General features: G+C 40.3%; 1 protein-coding gene across 1 annotated transcript in view; it reads right to left on the bottom strand.

Annotated features, from left to right (window-relative positions):
* The window catches only part of GADL1 (glutamate decarboxylase like 1), a 116,010-nt gene that overhangs the window by 64,962 nt on the left and 26,027 nt on the right, over positions 1–25,021 (bottom strand). The window contains exons 2-9 of the mRNA XM_054991687.1: positions 20,396–20,571; positions 19,630–19,756; positions 18,342–18,432; positions 16,747–16,853; positions 15,863–15,978; positions 7,794–7,873; positions 7,628–7,682; positions 499–615 (exon numbers count right to left, since the gene is read on the bottom strand). Coding sequence (XP_054847662.1) covers positions 499–615; positions 7,628–7,682; positions 7,794–7,873; positions 15,863–15,978; positions 16,747–16,853; positions 18,342–18,432; positions 19,630–19,756; positions 20,396–20,571 — 869 coding nt within the window. The remainder of the gene's footprint in view (positions 1–498; positions 616–7,627; positions 7,683–7,793; positions 7,874–15,862; positions 15,979–16,746; positions 16,854–18,341; positions 18,433–19,629; positions 19,757–20,395; positions 20,572–25,021) is intronic.

The raw sequence follows: 25,021 nt of genomic DNA, 5'->3' as shown, positions 1-25,021 counted from the left end.
TGACATAGTGCTTAGGGTGCTGGACTAGCACCTGAGAGATACAGGTTTAAGTCCCCACCCTGCCATAAAGCTTGCCAGCCAACCTTTGGCCCAGTTACTCACTCTCAATCTAATTTACTTTACAGGGTTGTTTTATGGACAAAAGGAGAGGAAGAGAATGATGTGCCCCACCCTGAGCTCCCTGTAGAAAACGTTGAGATAAAAATGTATAGATAGTCTCTCAACTAGAACCATTTTAAAGCCAAAATACTGTGCTGGGATACTTAGAGGGAGACAGGATGAAAACAGAAAAAATAAGTAACAGCAACAACAATAATAAAATGCAGCTTCATTTCCAGAACCCTATTTAGTAGAATGTACAATATCAGCTACATTGTTCTCAGCATCCCAGAAGTGTACATTCTGTTTATTTTCCACCTGCATGGAAACAATTTCCCTGCTAAGAGAACAGTGAAAAAAGTGTAACATAAGGATAAATTTCATTAAAACGAAACTTACATCCACATGCAGCCAAAGGTCATGTTTTTCACAAATGTCAGCTATTTCATCCAGAGGATCAAATGCTCCCAAAACTGTGGTGCCAGATGTGGCACTGACAAAAAACGGTGCGGCTCCCTGTGAAGTGATCCAAAACAAGAGAGTGTGTTTGCACTGTTCAAATTCTCCAGGAAGTGTGACACACACAATACAGTAAGGTCTTGGAATCTGGGACAGGACTAACAATGCAGACGTTTTACTTTCTCAGCAGTAAAATACAGAGATCATGCCTTGAAATGTACTCTATTTGAAACACATTGGGGGGAAAACCCTGTTACTCAAGCAACGGTATGTCAAGCACCTGTCAAATGAAATGCTCTTGCAGTATTACAAGTTCTAAGATCTTCACGCACATGCTGGAAGGAAACTGATTAAAATATGCTTGGAAAAATATTTACAGGACAGCCTGAGATATTTTAGCACCCAAACTGAAAATTCAAATTGTAGCACCAACACAAACACACTAAGCAATGAAAAATAAATAAGTGTGGTGCTTTTAAGTGGTATTATAACAAGGCCATCTGTTTATGATTCCACTGCAGTTTTAAGCTTTGTCTATGGACTGATTCACATGCCATACCTTCAGGATAGAGTGGTATTCCCATAAAGCTTGCCTTAGTTAAAAAGACCATAAAGTGGGAAGGCTGCAAGTCTCTTTAACAGTCTCGAATTGGTTGTTTATTGCATTTATACCCCACTTTTCAGCTTATAAGAGAGATGGGCACAAACAGGAAAAAAACCCGAAGACGATGTTCGTTGTTCGTTGCCATCCACGAACAGGGATTCATGAACATCGATGGACATGACATGTTCATGAACATGTTCGTAACTGGAGGTTCGTGGGAGCCAGAACGGCTTTCTTGGGACTTAGCTGAACTTGAACCAGGGAAAGAAGAGTCCATGGGTCTCCCCCTTTCATGTCATGTTCTCTTCACAGTGGAAAAAACTGGATTGTCTGCTGGAAGCTACTTTGAGGGGTTACAAATTGACCTTCCCAATGTCCAATGCCCACCAAATTTGCAGGGGACATAGTCCTCACTGTCCTCTGAAGGCCCCCTAAGTTTCAGAGAGATTGCACCCCAGGAAAGGCATGATCCATGGGTCCCTTCCTTTCCTGTCATTTTCTTTTCACAGTAGAAAAAATGGACTGTCTGCTGGAAGCTACTTTGAGGGGTTACAAGCCAGAAGGAAAGCCAGAAGGAGTTCAGACGTAGTTCAGACAGTCCATGCCTATGTTGCCAGTGGAATTGATTGAAAGGCGCCAGACTGTCTGGCCTTACAAAGGGCTGACAAATGCCATGAAGAGGGCTTGGAACGAACACATGTTCACCGGGAACAGGGCCTCACAAACAGCTTGCTCGTGAACAGCAGATTGGGCTGTTCATGGGGGCTTTTTTGTTTGTATTGCTGTTCATGCCCATCTCTACTTATAAGGCCCTCAAAATATGTAACAGGTATTTAGCCTGGGCACAAACCTTGGGTTCATTCTGTATTTTTTCTTGTATAACTAGATAGTATACTATTTGCGATACCCATATCTTTCCACAACATAGTTACAATTATTTATCCCTCCCAAATTGTCTTCAGGCATCAGATAGGGTTATAATGTTAATATGAACATTACTGTTGATTCTAAAGCTAATTAGTTTATTCAACCAGCTACTCATGGGAGGAAGAATTTCCTCATCCCTAGAGGAGCCAACATGCATTACATAATTTGTATTCCCATAATATTTTTTGCCTTCTTTACATACTTACAGGGGGAAAGCAGAGAGTTTACTATCAAATGTCAATGGTCATTGCTTATCTATCTGATAACCCAAGCAAAACAAAAGAAGTCTGTAAGGCAGCTTTCCATTTAATACCAGAAAACTGTGAGAAACAGCCCACCGGGCTCAAGTTTATGCTTGTCACTTAATTGCTCTACTTGGCATGTATGGGAAGGGGGACAGAAAAAAGGAGGTACTAAATATCAGAAGTCAGAAAAGGAATATGCTTATAATGCGAAACAGCACAATGACATATTTATAAATTTATAAAAACATCATACTATAATAAGATATATACAATCAGGAATTGCCAAGCTACAAAAGACATACAACAACAAAATTACTGCAGTAAAATATATACAATGAGGAACTGACAGGTACAAAGGACATAAAACAAGACAGGATGCTGGCTACATTCCTGTTTCGATGTGCAAATCTTCATCAGTCATAAGAAATCTTGTGCAAGTAATCCTGAAGACAAAAATTCAAAAGCTAACACGTGGTATGTAGTATGTCATAACTTCAAAAGATAAATGTCCAGGCTTCAATCTTCATCAGTCATGAAAACCTTACACTTGTAGGAAGCCAGAGACTTAAAAACAGACTTGTAATGAATTGTTTAGCTTTTGAATTTTTGTCTTCAAAATTACTCACACAAGGTTGCTTATGCAAATGCAAATTTACACACTGAAACAGGAATGTAGCCAGCATTCTGTCTTCTTGTATGTCTTTTGTAGCTTTGCAATTCTTTATTGTATATATATATATATTATTATAATACTATGTTTTTATACATTTGTAAATATAGCATTGTGCTATTTTACAGTATAAGCATATTCCTTTTCTGACCTCAGATATTTAGTACCTTCTCTTTTTATTAGAAGTTGTTACCCCTTTTGTCTATTTGGTTATATATAGGAAGGGACCATTGAAGACTGAAGTGACCAGCATGTGTGAACGAGCAGGGAAAGGCTGAGTGTGACAAAGTGTAATCACAGTTACTGTGACCTTGAGAAAGCAAGAGCCTAGGCCTGAGCAGTAAAGAGAAACAAGAGGTGTCAGCAACTGGCAGTGCAATCCTAATAATACAGAGAACACTCTGGGTAACACAAGGCCTTGGGGAGGGGATTAACCTCCTTCTGGCCACAGTGTGCTGAAATCCAGAACTCCAAGGACTTCCAGGAGCAGCAACGTGATGCAACATTAGAAGCTGCGGTTAGAAAGCAAGCCTGGGAGGTCCCAGTGTCATGTGCTAAGACCTGTGCAAGTATACATGCTGTAGTCACCATTGTTTTAATTGTCCTAATATGCTGGGTGAAATGGCTCAATTAGTGGAAGACCATCCATGCTAACTGTGGAACAAGATGTGGTGGGAACCTGCACATAACGTATGTGTTATCTTTCCATTTCTGCCTCAAACCTGCTAAGGTATATAGAAATCACAGTCCTATTCCAAGCAGAATTATGCCCTTCTAAGTCAGTGTCAATGGGCCGTCGAAGTTAATGGATATAACTCGGTCAATGAGTGTAATTCTGCTTTTAGGATTGCATCACCAGTCTGCAAAACTGCATCTAAGGCTTTCATCACACATCCATGAAAGCCAGTATCAGTTTTGTTAAATGCGGTTTTCCACGCAAAGTGTAAAATTTGGGACAAAAAAATGTGAATCTGTTTTTCCTACAGCCCAATGCCCAACTGCCCCAACGTGCTGTTACTTAGCCAGCTTCAACATGAGTCCCATCCATTTACTTATACATAGCTATATTTCAGCAGAAAAAAATAATGGTCATTTATGTTTGTACATATACTGAACTTACAGGAATAGCAAGCAAAATACCTATCTTTAATATTCATTTCTGTCTATAAAATTTCTCACACCACAAAATAAACTTGCAAGAAACACTCTCTCCCTAGAAGCCTGAAGAAAAATGCTAAGTAAAACAAGATTTCCTCCCAACACAACAGCTGTAAGTTTTTATTACATTGAGCTATTGATTAAAGTGCCTTCCTGTTATTAATTTAAAATAGCAAAAAACCACACAAAGTAACATGCCCTGAAGCCAAATCCTGCTATGCTTTGATAAGGGGGAGGAAGAAAAGTAAATTTCAAAAACTGCATTTTTTTTTACTTTGCTGTACAAGATGGGAGTTAGTTGAAATGGTTGCCATATTGGAACATTTTAAAAAAACTTATAGCTGAATGCATCATTGAAAAAAATTCACTCTGTTGCATAGAATAAGTTCTACATTTAATAAAATGATCATGTCTTCTTTTGCAACAGTTGAGTAAATCATGTAACTCTGAAGTAAAACAAATTCTTATAGGTGTATCTATTTAAAAAGAAAACATACTTGCTCTAGTGATTTCTTTAGGGTAAAGTTGACTTCACTAGAGAATGCAGCTTCATGCAGACAGAACCATGTGCACATGAAGCTGTTTGTCCACTTATATTAGGGTTGCCAGCCTCCCACTGGGGGTGAGAAATCCTCTCCCCCGCCACCCCCACCCCAGCCACTGCTCCTTGCTACTGCTCACTTGGCTGTTGCGGGGAAACAGAAGGGGAAACTGGGGGTACTCACCAGCTTCCACAGGCCCCTGCCAGCGACGCTGTGATGTCATTTCCTTTGCACCCAGAAATGACATCATCACGTCAGTGATGAAGCCCAGGTTAGGGAGCTAAAACCACAGAGTTTCTGCCACCAAACCAAAGCAGTTCTGATGTTGCAACAACATAATGATGTCCCTTCTGGAACTGACATCATAACATTACTGGAGAGAGGCTGCATGTACAGGAACTCTATATGCACACTGCAGTAAATGCAGAACTCCCGATCAGTGCTAAGGTACAACCTTTACACATCACTTCACAGTACAAAACTGCACTCTTATTAAAAATAAAAACTATTCTTTCTAAATCATGAAGATATGCATGATATAACTGAATAAAACCACACTGACAAGCGTGGAGGAAATACAATAGCTTCTAAAGTAATACTGCAGTGAAGCCAATTTTTTAAAGTATATATTCGGTGCCTCAAGTATATATTTGGTGCATGAAAGTAACCAAAGAGAAGAAATTCTCACAGAATGTGCACTTCTAAGAAGTCTACACTGTTTGAAGATCCAAGCAGGTATCTAAACACCTGCCAAAGATGGGGAAAGATCCAAGGCACACGTTGCTCATGTTTCCAAATATACAATCACTTTCAAATATTATAAAAATCATTATTAAACAGTTGTGGACATCCATCTTTTCCTGTAATGTGTTGAAAGGCACCAGCAAGAAAATCAGAAAACATACATAAATATGATGACCAAACATGCAGCAATCATATAAACCTATATTATAATCTGGACAGAGAAAATGCTGAAAATTCTAAAGTCGCATTTAGGAAGAATACTTACATAGAAGTGAAATAAGAGAACCTTTCAAGTGCTTATAGTATCCATTTAAAGGAAATGAAACCATATTAAAAAGAACAGACAAACTTATCTATATTTCAATAACAATTATTTTTTAAAAAAATTAATGTGCATAGAACACAAAACATTTTCATTAACATAAAAGCAGATTTTATCAAAGGCCTTTTTAAATTATAAGAACACGACTGTTGGCCTGCAAACAACTGTTTCACCCCAAACAAGGCTACTCTATTATTCATTAATAAGCTAGTTTTATTTTTACTCCCTATTTCTCCTATCTGCTCAAACTGAATGAAGTATGTGACAAAATGCTATTGCAATTAAGGGTATACTTTCAGTAGCGTACTGTTTCATAAAACATAGCGAACAATGGTATGTTTATCTATTTTGGCTTTATTGACGGGTATACTCTTCGTGAGAAGAATATTTCCTTTTATGGCAACAGGCTTAGGATCATAGCTAGGGTTGCTGAAACTGGGTTGGAAATTCTTGAAGATTTGGGGAAAGCAGGATCCAGGAAGGGGAAGGATCTCAATGGGCTGCTATAATGCTATAGAGTCTACCCTCCAAAGCATCCATTTTCTCCAATGGAATTGATCCCTGTAGACTGGAGATCAGGCATAATTCCAGAAGATAGCAGCCCTAATTGTAGTACAAGAGTAATTTGTCATTATCTGGAAACCAAGAATAATATTAAATGTATTGTACCTCCCCCCCGCTTATATGGAGTAATTCAAATCTTTAACCCCCAATTGGAGCCATGGTTACACTTACTTTGATCAAAGGATGGAGATTTGTGTTTATGTACTTTGTAGTAATTATCTTTAAAACTGCTACTTTCTTTGGCCCAAACTATTTTTTTTACTTCATTTATACCACAACTTTCTCCCCAATGGGGACCCAAAGTGGCTTACACTGTTTTTCTCCTCCATTTTAGTCTCACCCTGTGAGGTAGGTTAGGCTTAGAGTTTGTGACTAGCCCAATGCCACCGATCAGGTTTCCATGGCAGAGTGCGATTCAAATCTGGATCTCCTAGATCCTAGTCCAACACTCTATGCACAACACAACACCACATTGGCTATTAGAGACAGAAGTAGGGTTGCCAGGTCCCCTTACCCTTCCTCTGGGGGGGAGGGCACATGACACTTGCCTTTTTCTTCTTCTTGCGCAAGCAATCCTAGCGCAGCACAATTATGTCACTTCCGGGAGTGACATCATTGCACAGACCCCGGGAGCTCTCCTGTGCTTCGCACCACAGCAGGCCCCAAATCAATTATTTTAGAATTGGCCCTGTTTGGGGCCAAATTGGCCCGGTGTGAAGTGCTGCAGCACTCCTAGGGCTTGTGCAATGTCACTCCTGGGAGTGATGTCATTGCACCATGCAGGTGTGCCTGGGAGGCCTGTTCCCCCACCTTTTCCTCCTGCCGGCAAGGTGAGTGGGGGTGGGGGGCAGAGGCTGGGAGTAGGGGATCCCCATCTCCACTAGGGGACCTGGCAGCTCTATACAGAAGAGATTAATTAAAATACCACAGGCCTGCATTCTCATTATGAACAATAACAAAAGGAAATTGTACTAACTAAATTGCCTGATGTTCATGACTTGCTCCACAACTTGTAGCAAAACTAAAAATGAGTCCTGTGGCACCTTAAAGAGTAACAGATTCAATTAAGCGTACATCTTTGTCTCTCTAGCACCACTGAACACAGTTTCCCAACTGGAAATGCAGCAAACAGGCTACACCTAGAAAAACATTTGTATATATCAACTGCCCTGCTTTCGCTTTCACTCTTCTTTTTCCATACATTCCCTCATTCATATCCACAATGGTACACCTTGCACAGCGGGCACATGCATGCACACTCTTGCTCCCTCACACTCTCTCTCCTCCTCTCACCTCTTTCCTGGCCCGCTGGACTTGTTTCTCCAGTTCCTCAGGTATCATCTTACCTCTATGGGACACAGATTTAAAACTTTTCAGTTATGTTAAATAGGTTACTCTCTTACAGCACTACTGCATTATAAAAACAATCAGAACACTTCAGCGGCTTTTGTTCCCTTACCTTTCATCGCTTTTGATGAAGTAAACATTTTGTGTGCCAATTCCCAAGAAAGATGCTGCCTTCTTCACGGAGTAATGACACTAAGTAAATGCAAGGGACGTGAAAGAGAAAATTAAGCAGGCAATTAACAATGGACATATCACTAGAGATGTTTCCTAAAGAAAATGTTACAAATTCAGATCAGAAACAAGACTCAGGAGCCTGATTATAATGGCAGAATAGCAAAATAGAGGAATCCTCCTTCTTTGAAAACAAGAGGGAAGATGGAACTGGTTTTCAAACCTGAAGTCTTTGGTGTGGTATAAAATACGTATCCCAAGTCTAAGTTATTGCTAAACTGAGATGCCAAACCACAGGAAAAAAAACACAAAAATGCTGGATATGCAAGTAAAACCAAACTTGTCACTTTATTTGGTCAATGGAACATTATACCTTCATCTAGCTTTCCCTACTTTTCAAGACTTATTCCAAAGTTTATATTCCACTTATGGGGGAAGCTAGAATCAGACGTGGCCTACAGCAACAGCTTGTCGTCATGAGACTGGCTTATCCACTCAAAATGTGGGGTAATTTCATGAGATAAGATGACTGCAACTGACCTGACATTGTATGCTCACTGACAGACCTTCTAAATGGAAATGTGGCACTGGGGTTAGGCATCTAACATAAGAACATAAGCAAAGCCATGTTGGATCAGGCCAGTGGCCCATCCAGTCCAACATTCTGTCACACACAGTGGCTAGAAATCCAGTGCCATCTAAAGGACTGTCAGTGAGGCCAGGACACCAGAAGCCCTCCCACTGCCTTCCTTCCAGCACCAAGACAACAGAGCACCACCTCCCCACAAAGAGAATACCATCTATCTCCTGTGGCTAATAGCCACTGATGGACCTCTGATGGACCTCTGCTCCATATATTTGTCCAGTCCCCTCTTGAAGCTGGCAATGCTTGTAGCTGCCACCACCTCCTGTGGCAACGAATTCCATGTATACATAACGTATACTGGAGATGAATGAATGACTGCTGAAAATCTAGAATTCCATTTCACTGATCCAGCCAGGAAAAATGCTGCAGTCCACACACAACATTGCTGTGGAAGAGTAGTCTTCAAAGATATTAACCATGGTAGCTAAATGGAGGCCATATAAATAAGCACTATACTTCTGAACACCATACACTGGATGGGGTCAGTTATCAGGGGACAGACTTCAGCATCATCCCCTGCTTCTGTCCTTCCAGAGGCAACTACTGTTACAATGCTATAATAGCCACTAGTAAACGCCTGCTATTATACATTCTCTATTCCCATTTTGAAACTGTCTGAGGAAGAAACTAGAAAATGTAAATACGTATCTTTATAGGTCAGGCATGAATATCAAGCTGGATGAACTGTGAAGTCACTACACGTATGACCTTTATGTTATTTCAAATGTTACCGCAAAGCTTCCATTTTGTCTTTGTCTTCTCTAACTTGAAGCATTCCTCTATGTATTGTATTAAAAACAACTAATAAGTCTCGAGCCAGCACAGAACAAAACACAGAGACTGAAGGGACAGAAGAACAGATCCACTCCTGAATCAATCATGTTAGCTGAAAGAATAGGCAGCACCAGGAAGGTCCTAGATGGGGAACTCCTCACCCATAAAAGACATTCAGAGGATTAATAAAATACTTCTAAAACCTATCCATGGGTCTTTTGGCAGTTCAGACTGTGTACTATCATATCCAATTACTGTACCAAGGATCCATGCCCATATTTGGTTCAATCATCTCCCTTTTGTTTCCTACTTTTGTCTACATTTGAATTTTGATTCCGGGAATCTCTCTCCGTCTAGAACCACTCCCAATTTCAATTTATACAGGCTCACAAATCTCTCAAATACACATCAGGCCTCCTTTTCTGTCTCTTTCAACTCCCAAGTACCACCCTTTTGTCTGACAATTAGGGCAATCCTTTCCCAGTATATTCCTCTTGCATTCTCAGACCACTTATATAGATAAGCTCAGGGCTTTTTTTTCTGGGAAAAGAGGTGGTGGAACTCAGTGGGTTGCCCTCGGAGAAAATTGTCACATGGCTCGTGGTCCCGCCCCCTGATCTCCAGACAGAGGGGGGTTTAGATTGCCCTCCGCGCCGCTGAGGGCAATCTAAACCCCCCCCCTTCTGTCTGGAGATCAGGGGGTGGGGCCACCAGCCATGTGACCATTTTCAAGAGGTTCCGGAACTCTGTTCCACTGTGTTCCAGCTGAAAAAAAGCCCTGTATAAGCTGATGCAGTGTATGATACCTCTCTAAAAAAATTGTTTCTAATAAACTGGTTTTGATTCTCAAGACTATCTGGGTTCTCGGTAATTCCTCCAAGATCAAGGTAGCATTTCATCACCTAGTCACAGATTCTTATTACTGGTGTGTGGCTGTTGTTTTGGATTTGACTAGTGATAAAAACCAGCTCACCAATTCCTTAGGCAAGGATTGAGGAGTTATGGAGAGGAAGGTCACTTCTTCACACTGGGCAATCTGATGTGGGCCCTAACTAAAAAGTGGATCATGTTCACACAGACACGTATGTCCCTATACACATGATAATACAAAGACTTGTGCGTTTGGGCATTTGTAGCCGTTTTCGCGAATTCAAAAATATGAACATGCCGCAGTAACATCAAGACTAGATTACTGTAATGCAGTCTACGTAAGTCTCCACTCAAAATCAACTCAGAGACTCTACTTATTGCAGAACACTGCAGCTCACTTACTCTCAGGAACTAGATGGAGCATGCATATCACTCCCATTTTGCAGTCACTCCATTGGCTTCTCATCAGTTACTGGGCTCAGTTCATGACTATCACATTCAAAGTCCTTCATGGACTTGGCCCCTCATATCTGTGCGACCACCTCTCCCCCTATGTTCCACCATAGCAGCATCGCTCATCTGAACAGGGTCTTCTGAAGATACCGCCCTGGAGCTGGTCAGAATCAACAGCTGCTCACACATGTGCTTTATCTTTGGTGGCCCCCATCTTATGGAATGGCCCACCTGAGGAGGTCAGGAGGTCACTCTCCTGGCTTTCCACAAACTATGCAAAACTAAATTATTCAGGAGATCTTTCTACCCAGATTATAGGGCTATGTCATGAGAAACAGCCCAGAGAGATGCTTTGGTAGGGACAATGCTAAGCTATTGGGTACTGTTTGCTGATGCAGATAAGCACTGCTAGGCAGTTTTCACATTGCTTAATATGTCATGTAAATTAGTTATGTGTTGTTTCAGAAGACTTCATCTCTATGCTCAGATTTATGCTTTTTCCCCCCTCAAATTTCCTGCTACCATACCCCATTGTATCAGTTCAATGAATACCCTAACTGTTGTTCATTATGGTACTTGCGTGACTGTCCTAGCTATTGATTATATAGTATCTCATTTGCATTGTGTAATCCACTTTGAATCTCAGTGAAAAAGGTGGACTGTAAATAAATAAATAAACAACAACATGGACTTGTAATATCAGAAATGACCCATAAACTTATTACTGTGTAAATGTGTAATGCATCTGCTAAAAATGTTAGGTCTCCTGGTCGGTTCTGAAATATATAGGAGAAAAAACTGTATGATCAACATATTATGTTTTCAGATATACAAATGCAACTTCATTCCATTGGTGATCCCGTGACAGGAAAAGTGCAACCTATTAATTGTCCCCATCTGCAGCAATTTCAGATTTTCATGTGAATAATGTAGTACATTAAATCAGCCAGCAACTTTTCATTTTCTGATAAGTTTCTAATGTTTATCTCTGTCTTTGGACTCAATCCTGAAGAGCTCTGTGCAATTTAACAGAGAAGATGCTCCTGAATTCTCAATGCATGGCCAAAGAAGCTGCAAGAACTAACTTACTTCAGTAGAATATTCAATATTCTTAAGAGGGAAATACCCGATGCCATTTAAGAGTTAAATTTATATACTTGCCAACAACCCTGAAAATGCCTTAAATTGTTCCTTTGCATACAGCAGGTGAAACCAGGTGGTTAATTAATTCAGGTTTCTTCCAGAGAATTCACACAAATGCAGTTACAGAGGAAGGTAATTATGAAAAATCTACAGCATTTTAATGTGTGGGCATGAATATATTAAGGGTATTCAAGGCTGTCATGCTCTTTTGGGGGGGATAAGATGCATCACCTCAAAAGGAGTCCCCCCTCCTCTTTTGATAAGAAAGGCTTCTTTCTTCACTTTTTAATCTAAATGCACCAAATACACTATCAGATACCATCAGCCAATCTGTTCTAACATGACACATTCACAAAGCCTTTAGAATTTATTCATTCAGAATGTTACGGGAATAATAACATACATAGGTAGATAATCAATCTTCTGTTATACTGAATTACATCAATAATTCGAAATACGTCTGCAGAGCAGCAGTGTACCATTCACTAGAGATTTGGATTCCAGCAGTAGAATTTCATTTGAATTGCAGGCCATTCTCACAAAATAGCTCCTTATTAGTACACTAACGGTAACCTAATAGGCTCCATCGAAAAGTCACTGGGAAATGTCAAACCTCTCCAGGCTCAAAAAATAATGTATCAGCAAAATATGTATGTTGAGAAACAAAAGCAGACTGCTGATCACAGCTCTTGTCGCAAACCATGTATTTTGGGGGAAAACAGCGCTCTTGAGCATGGGGATGGAACCTATATGCAACATGCACAGGCAAGAGGGCTTTTGGTTTCACTTCCACCCACCCCCACACACTGACCCGTAGCCACAAATGTAATCTGTACAGGAAATTACTTCATTTAAATGAGTTTAAGGAAGTTTCTGCCCAATAGTTGTTGGAAGTTTAGAGAGTTCTTCCATAGGATTTATGACAGGTAAGAATATTTTCACAAGGAACTCCACAGTAATTTTTTTTAAAAAAATTGCATCTGTAAATTATACAAAGCGTACCCTTGACTCAAATGTGTACACACACACACACACACACACACACACACACACTCACACACATATTCATATATACATGTATATATACACACACACACATTTCTCAGAGCTCCTGCCCTGAAGACCTCATCCACACAGCCACATGCAGCCTCAATGCTGGACAAGCTGGCATCGGTCAAGAGGGAAAGTGACTCTTTAGACTAGGATTCTTTCTTTGGTCTAACTCAGTATAAGGCTGCTTCCTGGACATGTACCAAGATTGCCTTACAATACATAGTATGTGAATTTAAAGAAAAGATAAGGAATAATTCAGATGAATTAATCACCAGTACAATTCAACAACTTACTATGAATAAATTGAGAATGAACCCTAGCAGCCCAAACCTAGTCTGAAGCAGGGTTCTCTTTGTGTTATAAATCTGTATCTGACCACAGACAAACAAATTTCTATGAAGAGAAATATACAATGGCCAAAGTCATCTCATGGTAAAGATCCTCGACTTTACCATACCCACAAAGATTTTTCTTTATATGGGACATTATTAAGTAGGCCAAATTTATAGCCACCTCTATATGAGGTCTAATGAACTAAAAGATTTCTAAAGATTTAAAGATCTTATATTTAGAACATAATTTTCCTGGTAAATATGCTGTTAAAGGAAAAATGGATTTTTTAAAAAAATTCAGTGGTGTGTAACACACCTTAGGTTGAAGAAAAGCTTCAAATTTTGTTTAGTGGTGTGATATGATATAGGCCAACTCATCACAGTATTTCTTGAAAATCTGTATCGAGAAGCCTACTTTTAAAGATAGCTTTGGTTCACAAAAATCCTTAGACCAAACTAAAATAATCTTAAAAAGCACACACATTTGGTGATATGCAACAATCAAGACAGAGTATGGATTTAAGTTACATTTATGGGTTATTTCACTCAAACTTCTCGATATCCACGAACTGCGGTCATGGTCAATAATTCACCATAGCAAACATAGCTTTGGTCCTAACAGAAATTAAATCTCTTTCAAGTCCAGGTGTTGCCATGGACACATAGGCACAAAAAAGAATCATGATCTTAAAAACTTATTTTATATTGCTTCAATAATATGCCATTTCTCACTTTCAAGGTTATGTGTGTAATAGATTCCCCCCTCTGCTTCTAAGAAGCAGATTGTTTTGATAAGAATGTCTTGATATAAGGCTTTCATTAGGATAAGCATGCAGTTTTCAAACTTTACAGTGTAATCCTAAACAATGGGCTTAGATGGGAATAACTCATCTTATTATTGCACTGTTAGTTGCTTCTAACTTTCGCCATAGGTTGAGCCATGCTTTGAAATCACATCTACTTCTATGACTACATAATGTCTCCTAAGTTTTCATATTGCACAATGACATACTGAATTTGTTCCTCTTAGCTCTTGTTGCATGAAAAATATATGCTTACACATTTTCAAAAAACCACTTGGTCAGACTGGAGGCTAATCCTTACACCAAGAAAGAGTGTGGCTAAAACCCATTATCTCAATCCTGGTATACAACAATTCACAATGAATTTATCTTGCAAATTATGGGGCTCAACTTTATTCTGTGCCAGTAAAAACATATCATCAACGTAAAGCAAGACTGAGAAGACCTGGGAACAATGTAGCTAATTTTCACCTCCTTGGTAGTCTGAATTAGATCCATTAGGAAGCCATTCGAGGACACGCACACCTGGATGGGGATACTTTGATAAAAGGTTTCTTTAGAATAGGAATACATTTTTTCAAAATTTAGTTGTTCCTAACTTTTGCCATAGGCTGAACCATGTTTTAAAATCATGTCGCTTCCTATGACTTCATGAACACAATGTCTCCAAATACCCATACTTGTTAAAGTAATGTGTAAAAACAGTATTTGTAATTAGTAATTTGTAACTGAATAATTGTATAGTCAGTTTTAAAATAATTCTAACTGCATGAAAAAGTTAAAGTCTCACAAATTCACTGACAATAAAGGGAAAAAAGCGTTCCTCTTGATGTTTACCAGGGGTATTGAAGCAGATAGTTAAAAACTGCTTTGCCGTGAAAAATGTGGATAAAGTGCAAATAGACTGGAGCTTAAATACCACCATCAAAATACAGAGTGTTCCTTTTAAGCAACATAAAACAACACATTCTAAACAAAGTATTTCAATTTGTTTCTCGACTGGGCTGTTCCCCCTTGACAAACAATTAAAAAATAGGTCTTGTTGTTTTTACCATGTCTTTTTTTTTAAAGAGAAAAGCCGTTTTTTATTATCGATTCAGTAGCCACTAAAATTGAGGAAAAGAAAGCTTCTTCAAGCACAAAATAGATGAATCTATTTTGCCACTGTTGTTACACTTTTACTGAGAAATGAGTATGAAATTGTTCTTCTTTAAAATTAAACAGTATTCCTCAACTCTGCAATGACTAAAATAAAAATAAACTAATATTTTCTTCATTTAACCTTCTCACTAGAGGCAAGCTACCTGTCAATAAGAAGACTGCAGCAGGGAATTAAGAATAGAAGGCACAGAATGCAAAGAAAACCTACTAGGTGTCTTCTCAGCCCAGTCTATATAGGTAATCCATCGGTCTGGGAGCAGAGCAAGCAGGATAGGATCAAAGAGTCTAGAGAAGTGTAATGAGTAGTCCATCAATTCATAACAACTAGGGATGGCTGGAGATCTCTCAGAATTACAACTGATTTCCAGGCCACAGAGATCAGCTCCCCAAGAAAATGCTTATTTTGGAAGGTAAACTGTATGTCATTATACCCTGCTGAGGTCCGTCCCCTCCAAAAACCCTGTCCTCCGCTGGCACCAGCCCCTAAATCTCAAAGAATTTCCCAACCTGAAGCTGGCAATTTTTTGAATAAGGGGCACTTCATGATTTTTATTTCGCAAACTGGACTTTGCAGTCTCTTGGTCTCATTGGCAAGCATTCCCAGTTAGCTGAGATACTGTTTTGGTTTTTCATTCTAGAAATATGCATTATTAAGCTTGGCATAATATCTTTGCTACAGTCTTTCCCAACCCACAGATGCATTGTTAGAATTATTACAATGGAGAAATACAAGAAAAAAAACCTTTTTAAAGACCAAGAGAAAGATGTTTATTACCTCTTCTGATGTGAATAGCACCAGTCGTGGCATCCCTGACAGTCCCTTTTCCTTTATGTCAGGGCAGTATTTGTATCTAGCCAAGTTCATAGCATACATATTAGAAACAGAGCCACCTGCAAAAAGAACACACATAATACACATCAACATTTCAAGGTTGAAATTGTAACTGTAGAGGTACTTAATGTGTTATAGTTCATACCACAACAATAGGAAAGGTTCACCTGGAGAAAAGAAAATCTGCTTCAAGTTACTGCTATACTCAATTATTATTTTTAAGGATGGATTCAAAAGTGAGACTTTCTGCAAAACAAGAACATTAAAAAATGCACCTGAACTTTTGATCACCTCGAGCATTCAAGAGTATCCTTATTGAAAATGTTTTGCAGTTATATGCGCACAAGCAACACACACAAACTTTCCAATGTACAACCACAATGATCAGTTTGTTGCTTAGCAGGGAAAAGTCCTTCCATGAAGCATGACAGTGGCTGAACAGACATGACAAAAGGGCCTGTATCATATCAAACAAGATTTTACCCCAGTACATAGCACTGTCTGGTGTAGTGGTTAAGAGCGCGGGACTCTAATCTGGAGAGCCGGGTTTGATTCCCCACTCCTCCACTTGAAGCCAGCTGGGTGACCTTGGGCTAGTCACAGTTCTCTGGAGCTCTCACAGCCCCACCCACCTCACAGGGTGTTTTGTTGTGGGGATAATAACAACATACTTTGTAAACCACTCTGAGTAGGCATTAAGTTGTCCTGAAAGGCCAACTGTGACCCAACATAAATCAAATGTGATGGTGATGATGATGATGATGATGATGATAAGAGTAGTGAGACATCATAATAAACGCAAATGTAATATTGAAAACTGTTCTTACCTGGATTAAATATGCCATCACCTTCTTCCCACCCTATAAATTCAATCATTTTCTTTAGGACTGCTTCTTCCACTAACAAAAACACTGGGGATACTTCATAGGTATACCTGAATAAATGAGACGTAAAAGCCAACCATCTAAGCAGCAATACACAAAGTATATTAAAGGAAACTGAATGAAAGGAAAGCAGCATAGATAATTGTAATTTTATAAATAACAGATGATGATGATGATATAACAATACAGTGTTTTATAACAGAACTATTCCCTAATAATGGACAGTACCCAAGTTAGCAACATGCTTATCTATGCCTTGGTTTAAATGAGGGGGGGAGGAAACAAAGGGAATTCTGGGAGGATTTAGGGAGTGACTTGGCAAGATATACGCAATGTGACCCAATGCCTAAAACTTCCCATCAATTCCCTAGAAATTTCCAGGGTTTCCTAATAGAGGCGGGCACTGGGCAGGAATCACAATATGAAGCAAAAAAAACGCACGAACCGGGCCGATTCGTGGTTTGTGAAAATGTGATTCATGCCCTGGGTGGCAGGAGAACGGGGCTGACAGCTTCACTCACCCTGCGTCAGGTTCAGCCCATGGGCTGAAGTCAGTGCGGGGTGAGTGAAGCTGACAGGCCCTTTCTCTTGCCGCCCAAGTGGCAGGAGAATGGGGCTGTCAGTTTCATAGACCCTGTGCCGGTTTTAGCCAATGGGCTGAAGCCAGCTTGGGGTGTGTGATAGTGACAGCCCCATTCTCCTGCCGCCAAGAGCAGCAGGAGAAGGGGGCTGTCTGTTTCAAACGCTCAGCGCCGGCTTTAGCAGCTGATGCCAGGCGTTTGAAATTCCATGAACCACGAACTGATTCGTGAACTGGGGAAAGTTCGTGGAAGTTCGTGGTTCCTGGTTCGGTGAAATGCGATGAACCACGAATCACGTGGGTTTTTTTTTCCGGTTCGTGCTCATGTCCATTTCCTAATACACAAGGCTACACACAATAAGAGATGATCAATTTAAAAGCACTCCATTATCAGCCTTGCATCATAGTCTTACAAATCCAGAAAATCAATTGCTATTTTAGCACCTTGGCCTCAGAATATTTTTTTTAAAAAAGAAGAAACCCTCACAAGCTTTTTGGTGCTGTAAGTCCCCCAATGGTATTGGCCACTCAATAGCATGTCAGAGGCGTGATTTGCCCTCTGAGGACTGGATTTTATGCACAGATGAGCACTTTAGCGGGTGGAGCAGAAAGCGGTTATTCTGGTAACTTCTGATGCATAAAATTGGCACAAAACCATCATTCAACTGGGCCAATATTTATTGAAATAAAGAAGAAAGTGAAACCAAAGACATTTTATGAACATGGAACATTACTGACAGATCAGCTTTAAGACAAGAAGGTTCCCTCTGCATTTTTACCTAAGTGCCTATCAACAGTATACATTAGGGCAACGCAAGCCAATTTTTTTCTGATGCCTGAAAAATATGCAGCAGCATCCATATTAATGTAGATGTTAAGCTACAGGAAATAGGATGTGCCACAGTGAAACAGCAATCCAGACTCTATACATTGATTTAAGAAAACAAAATGCACTTACACACTTGGATTTAATGCTTCCGTAATGAAACGCGCCACTAAAGAGTAGTAATCAATACCAGCATACAACTGATTAAAAAATCTTGGATGATCTGTAAATTCAAGAAAACGAGACAGAGCTCTAGTGAACAGAAGAGGTATGTGAAAAGCATATGCAGAACTCTGGGAAAGAGATGTTTTAACTCTGGGAGAGAGATGTTTAAGTTAATCAATATGGTTTAGTACACAGAATGCCGGGCCAGGACTGGCGAGATCAGGGTTCAAATCTACAGTCAGCACCAACGCAGATGGATGTGTGGTCCCATAGGGCAAATAATGGCTCCACAGGGCTCTTTCAGATCAGGAACATGGCATAGAGAGAAAGTGCTCCCACCTGAGCCATAGTTCCATGTGCCTGGAAAGGAGGCGGGGGGCTTGGGAGCTCATTAATGGAACTGCAAGAATCACATCAAATTTGGCCTCTAGCCATTAAACTCGCTGGGCAACCATGGATAAGATATTCATATATTCCAATCTTCCAGTTTCTGTGATCAGAGTCAGGGCCAGCCCCAATCTGCATTAGGAATTCTGATTTCAGAGATCTCAGCAATCTTAGAATGTCTGTTTTGGTCCAAAATAATATGAGACGGATGCTCTCCAACGCAACACAACTATGCTCAGATTCATGCAATTCTGTTAACATGTAAAGAAAGTCTATGAACTTGGCTACATGTTATTCTAACCACATTCATCCTGCTCCCTCCACGCTGAGGTTTACACTTCCAGCTTGTAATCTGCAGCAGCGCTTATTATATGAACCAGAGATAATCACAAAGCAAGTCTCTCTTCCTTACCACTTGCCATTAATAGCATTGGGCTGGATCCAGCAATGCTCAAGTGGAAGCATAAACAGACTTAACACAGTTCTACCTGCACAAGACGTTGAGCAACACTAAGTGCTGGACCTTGCATTATTTAAATGGTTCCTCTAGTGCCCTTCCTTCCTCTATATTATAGTGCTCAGAAATTGGTTGCACAAGATCTCATGCAAGCAAAAAGGCTAGACGGAAAACAGTAAGTGTCATTTCAAGAGAGCTGCCACTGTGATCTTTTTCTTGTGTGTCCACCTGCGCAAGAGTTTTAGTGCAAAAGGAAATTTTGTGCTGGATCCAACCCTACAGAACACATAATTTGTCAAGTTATTATCTTATTTCTCTAAGATTAAGAACTTAACATCCCGCCCACCTGCTTGAAGGAATGTCATAGAATCAAAGGAAAGAAAACAATAAATACAGAGATAAGATTCATACTTGTTTTGACGCTGAATCGTATAACATCCTGGCAAAGTTTTAAGAGTCTCTGATGGGTCTCTCCAGTGTCTTTCAGATCTAAATCAAGTAGTGTTTTCAGTTTTTCAGGAGGCTGCCATTCACATACCTAGTTATGAGAAATAAATGCTAGATTAAGGAGAAAATATTGATGATGACAAAGCCTAAATCACAATGAAATTATTTGTAGGAATTGTAATATTTCCTTGTAAATGATACAGAAAAATATCTTTTAATATTGATCTGAATAAAAGTAATTCTGGCTACTTTTAACATTCCAAACTATCCAAAAATAAATTGCTTTGATTTGTTGTTTTAGTTAAAACTGAAATAGATCTGAAACACACTACTAAAATTAAAGATTCTGAATTAAGACTTCATATTTTTTCTAATTCCTTTCCAAACTGTTCGTAAGTGGAGGCACCATAATGCATGCAAACAACAAAGCCTAGTATGGATTAAACATCTTCTAATACTGATATTCTATAAAACTTATTGGCAAGTAAGTCCCAAATTATTCAATAGGGTTTACTTCCAGGAAAGTGTACTTAGGATTGTAGCTATTGTCCTCTTCTCCCAGCACCAACACGCTCACCTACATAAACTACCAAATCATATTTAAAAACCTTGCATATTGGAAAAAAACTACATATGAAAAGCAAAGGAGCTATAAGGTAAGCACAATAAAATGGAAGCATCATGGTTACTGCTGATGATATACAGAAAATATTGCAACTGAGATTTCTACCTTTTCGGTTACATCAGTGGCTTTCTTTATCACCTCCTCCATTATTAACTTACTGGCCTCCTCCACAAATTTTTCTCCTGCTTTGGAATCTGCTACTGGGCCATTTAAAATTACACCATCCACTAATATTGCATTCTTCTTTCTCTGCAATGTTTCTTGCTGTTTACTAGTTGCAGCTGTAAGTAAGCAAAAATGAAATAAATTACGACGCTATCATGCACTGATATTTTTGTCTGTTAAAAAAGTAAAACATCAGATAATCTTGTCCATGTGAGCATCGTATCCCACTCGCTTGTGCTGGCTTGTGCCTTTTATAATGTTTTCAGTCAGTAACAGAGGCCTGACTTTAAGAGAGTTCAAACTGAAAGATGTTTCTTTCCAGTCCTCACACAACCACAAGACCTACAGCTATCACTTCTATTGCCTCTAAAACAGCTAAGGGGATCATTGTTCTAGCAACAACTACTGAGACACAACACACTAAGAAAATATGATTTTCCCACAACAGAGATACTACATGTGGAATTGAGGTTTGACTATTTTCTTCACTTGTGAAATAGCTGTACGTTAAATCTCCCAAATGGCCACCTGAGGATTGTGCTTTCCATGTACTAAGAAACTCAAGCTTCTCCCAGTGGAACAATTGTTTCTCCCATATGTTAAAAAGTAAACAAGGATGCTGCTACCAGTGTTGATGTTGGTGTGTGTGCGTGCGTGCAGATGATTGTAGCATTGGGGAGTTGTCTTCTAAAGCTCAGATAGATAATGGATGTTCTTATCAATCTCACATGGAATCTCAATATGACTCTCTCTAAGGAAAATCTGGAATACTAAGAAGACTACCTTCCATATTACCAATCGGAAGAACACATACCTGTAAATCCAATTAAATTCACTGAGGATTTCCATGCAGCTCCGTTTAATTAAGAGAATATGAGAGCAGCCACAGCGCAGAGATATATATGTGGCGCAGTGGGGAGAGGGGGTTACTGGGTTCAAGAGGCTCTTTGTGAACTATAAAGTTCTGAACAGATTAAACGTTACACACCAAAGAGACCGCCCATACTTATATGCTCCATCCTCCCCCAAATTAGTGCATATCCATGCACCAAATAGTAAAGAGTCCAGTAGCACCTTTAAGACTAACCAACTTGCATAAGCTTTCAAGAACCACAGTTCTCTTCATCAGATGCATCTGACGAAGAGAACCGTGGTTCTCGAAAGCTTATGCTACAATAAACTTGGTTAGTCTTAAAAGGTGCCACTGGACTCTTTACTATTTTGCGACTACAGACTAACATGGCTAACTCCTCTGGATCTATGTCCATGCACCAAGTTCATACAGCAAAAGAGCCACAGAGAAGCAGTCTCCTCAGTCTCAACAAAAGATACACAGAGAAGCAGTCTTCTGAGTTTGCCTCTTTCCTGTTGACTTTACAACTTCTGAGCATCTTGTAGAAGCTTTCTTACTTTTTAAAAATCTTAGCTTTTGTAGGCAGGGCTAAATTGGAAAGGAGTACATGATAAATATAGGGTGACATACAGGGTATGCTGCTGAGGTCACAATGCTAATATTTTCAAAGGTTTAGTAAATCTTTATTCTCTAAATGCTCCTTTTGTTTTTTATTACAGCTGCAACAAAACTCCAGAAAAACATAATATTTCCTGAAATCAGCAACAGGATTTCAGATTAAACCCTCATACAAAGTAAAAAGTCTAGAATATTTGCATGGTTTGGTATATGCGCACCATATGATTCTATCATAAATGTCCTGTACAGAGGACACTAGTCATTTCTAATAGCCTGATCTACTACAAGGGAAATTCCCTTGCACAAAAAACTGTGGAGCCAACAGTTGAAATTCTGTGCAATGTAGTAGTCAGAGCATGACCATAAGGGGAAGCCCACATTCAAATCACAATTCTGCTACGAATAGCTCACGTATGTCTGGCCTTTCAGCATGATCAACCTCACAGAGTTTTTGCTAGAATAAAAGGATGAAGGAGAACTATGCACCCACTCTGAGCTCCTGGAGGAAGGAGCAGAACAACAATAAATAAACTTTGAGCACTAAAGTCCAAAGTCTCATTGCAGCAAGTTATACAAACACTGCCATTTCTTTTTACCCAGGCATTTAACAAAGGTATTTTCTATTTTTTTTTTTTTAAAAGACAGCTTCTAGCCTGAGGACCATTTTATGAGTATTATTATTATTTTGCCATCAAGCCACAGCCAACTTATGGTAACTCCATAGGATTTTCAAGACAAAAGACGCTCAGAGATGGTTTGCCATTATCTGCTTCTGTGTAGCAATCCTAGTCTTCCTTGGAGGTCTCCCATGCAAGTACTAACCAGGGCTGACCCTACTTAGCTTCCGTGACCTGACAAGATCAGCATAGCCTGAGCTATCCAAGCCAAAGCAAATATTATTTCAGGCTGCTCTATTTTCTTTCTTTATAATAAAACTATAATACCTTGCCTTTTGTTGTGGCTCAAGGCAGCTTACAAAAACAATGAAAAACATCACAATTTAAAACATACAAGATAAAACGTCAAATAACCTCCCTCGCCTCTAAAATGAATCTCGCATGCTGTTTTATGTTCTGCCTTTTTATTACTAATGGGTATGATTTTTATGATAGGTTGCTTACGGTTTGTTAATTTTAATGGCATTCATACTGTTTTATTATTTTAATATTGTAATGGACTAGTTCCAGCTTCACCTCTCCCTGAAAATAGCCAATGAGAGCAAATGGAATACTGGGACTTGGGACAGTTGAAATCCATTAGGACAGCTGGTGAAAGGAGAAAAGGATTTCGAGGCTGTAGAGGGAAACACCAGAAACATAGCTAGCAGGTGCCACAGGTTCTAATACATTGTACTCATCCACTGTTTATGAGAAAGTGGGGTTATAAATAGAGATGGGCATGATCCGCATTACGATTGAAAGAAACCCACGATAATGGCTATCACGCAATCGGGACCCGGCGGATCATGCTCGGGCACGGCCAACGATCCAGCAGTCAGGCAGCAGTCAGGAGGGGGGCTGGATCGGGGCTTGATCGGGGTGATTGTGCTCGGATCAGGAAGCCATACACTCAGGCGCCAGCAATCTATTCCCCTGGCAACGGAGCCAAGGGAATGCCTGAGCTGTGTTTGCCCTCCTTCTGTCGCCATGGAAACCCGAATGGAAGCCCAGCTTGCCTTGATCAGCAGGGCTTCCTTCCAACCACAGAGCAGCAAAGCAGTCACCAGCTGGGAGAAGACACCCAAGGGAGGGAGGGGGAAGGGAGTGTTCTGTAGCCATGGGCACTCCAATCTCATCCCTGCAAACCCTGATAGGCAGCTCTGATGGCCAAACACAGACAGCCAAACACAAACACAGATGCCGCCGGCATCAGCTACCGTTCCTGTATCGCTGGGAACAGCGGGGCGCCCCTCCGCTTTTGCCTCCACGATCCACGGATTGGAAACGGGAGATGACCGGTGTGGATCGTTAATTTGGGATCGTCACCGGCGCCGATCCACGATCAGCTTGATCGGTATTTTTTTTTGGATCGTGCCCACCTCTAGTTATAAATTCACATCTGAAGCAAATGTATCTATGAGTTTGAATCACTCACTCTTGTGTTATACATTTTGTAAATAAAAGTGAGGAGGTTTTTTTCTGTTTAACTCTGGCTGACTGGAAGTTGTTGGCTGAAGGGGAAATAAGACACACACAAACATCAAGTGTTCTCGTCAAAACCAATATGCCTAATTAACTAAATGGTGGCAGCATATATAGGAAGTAAACCTCAGTTCCCTTACTCCAATAGTCCCGGGCAGTAGCTGGGTGAGGGTATTGAATTAGGGCAACTGGCTGCCCTGTCTGGTTAGGTATCTGGGAAGAGGAAAGAAGGGACTCTGTGTGGATTTTAGACAGGGCCCTCTGCTAGGGTTGCCAGGTCCCTATCCTCTCCCAGTGAGAGAGAGGGACCTGGCATTTACCTCGTGCGGGCATGTGCTCTCCTTTTGTGTGTGTGCTCCAGCATCTGTGCAATAACTTCACTTCTGGTAGTGATGTCATCGTGCCGGCCACAGGATGGCTCCTGAACTCTGTGCGGGGCTGATTCAGCCTATTTGGGGCTAAAATTGGCCCCAAACAAAGCACGGGAGCACTCCCACAGCCAGCGTGACAAAATCACTTCCAGAAGTGCTGTCATCGAGCCCCTTGGGAGCACATGCACCACATGTGTTCCTGGGTGCCTGACAGTGGCAGGCAACCTCCAGGGGCTTGCCACCTCCCACCGACTGCTGGCGGATCAGCAGGCAAGGGGGGAAACCCCCAGGAGTTTGCCCTCCACCAGCGGGCACCTGGGAACCCTCCCTTCTGCCTGAAAAATAGGGACTAGTCAGGTGGCAGATTGTGACTGCCCTTAACTGCTTGTAAAGCTCCAAACCTGGGAAGGAAGGTTTTGGGTGTGTGGCAATATGAAAAGGGGCCACAATCATGTTTTGCCCAACAAAAGATAATTGTAACTTAAATAATCAAAGGCATTTGGGGTAACTTTGGAACAATAAATGTCTATATGGCCAAGGTGTCAAATAAACTAAACAAGAGATCTATATTTCTGGTGATGCT

This window comes from Eublepharis macularius, chromosome 11 (assembly GCF_028583425.1).
Source record: "Eublepharis macularius isolate TG4126 chromosome 11, MPM_Emac_v1.0, whole genome shotgun sequence".
Lineage (NCBI taxonomy): Eukaryota > Metazoa > Chordata > Lepidosauria > Squamata > Eublepharidae > Eublepharis > Eublepharis macularius.
The sequence above is the reverse complement of the archived record's forward strand: the minus strand, read 5'-3'. Positions and strand labels throughout refer to the sequence as shown.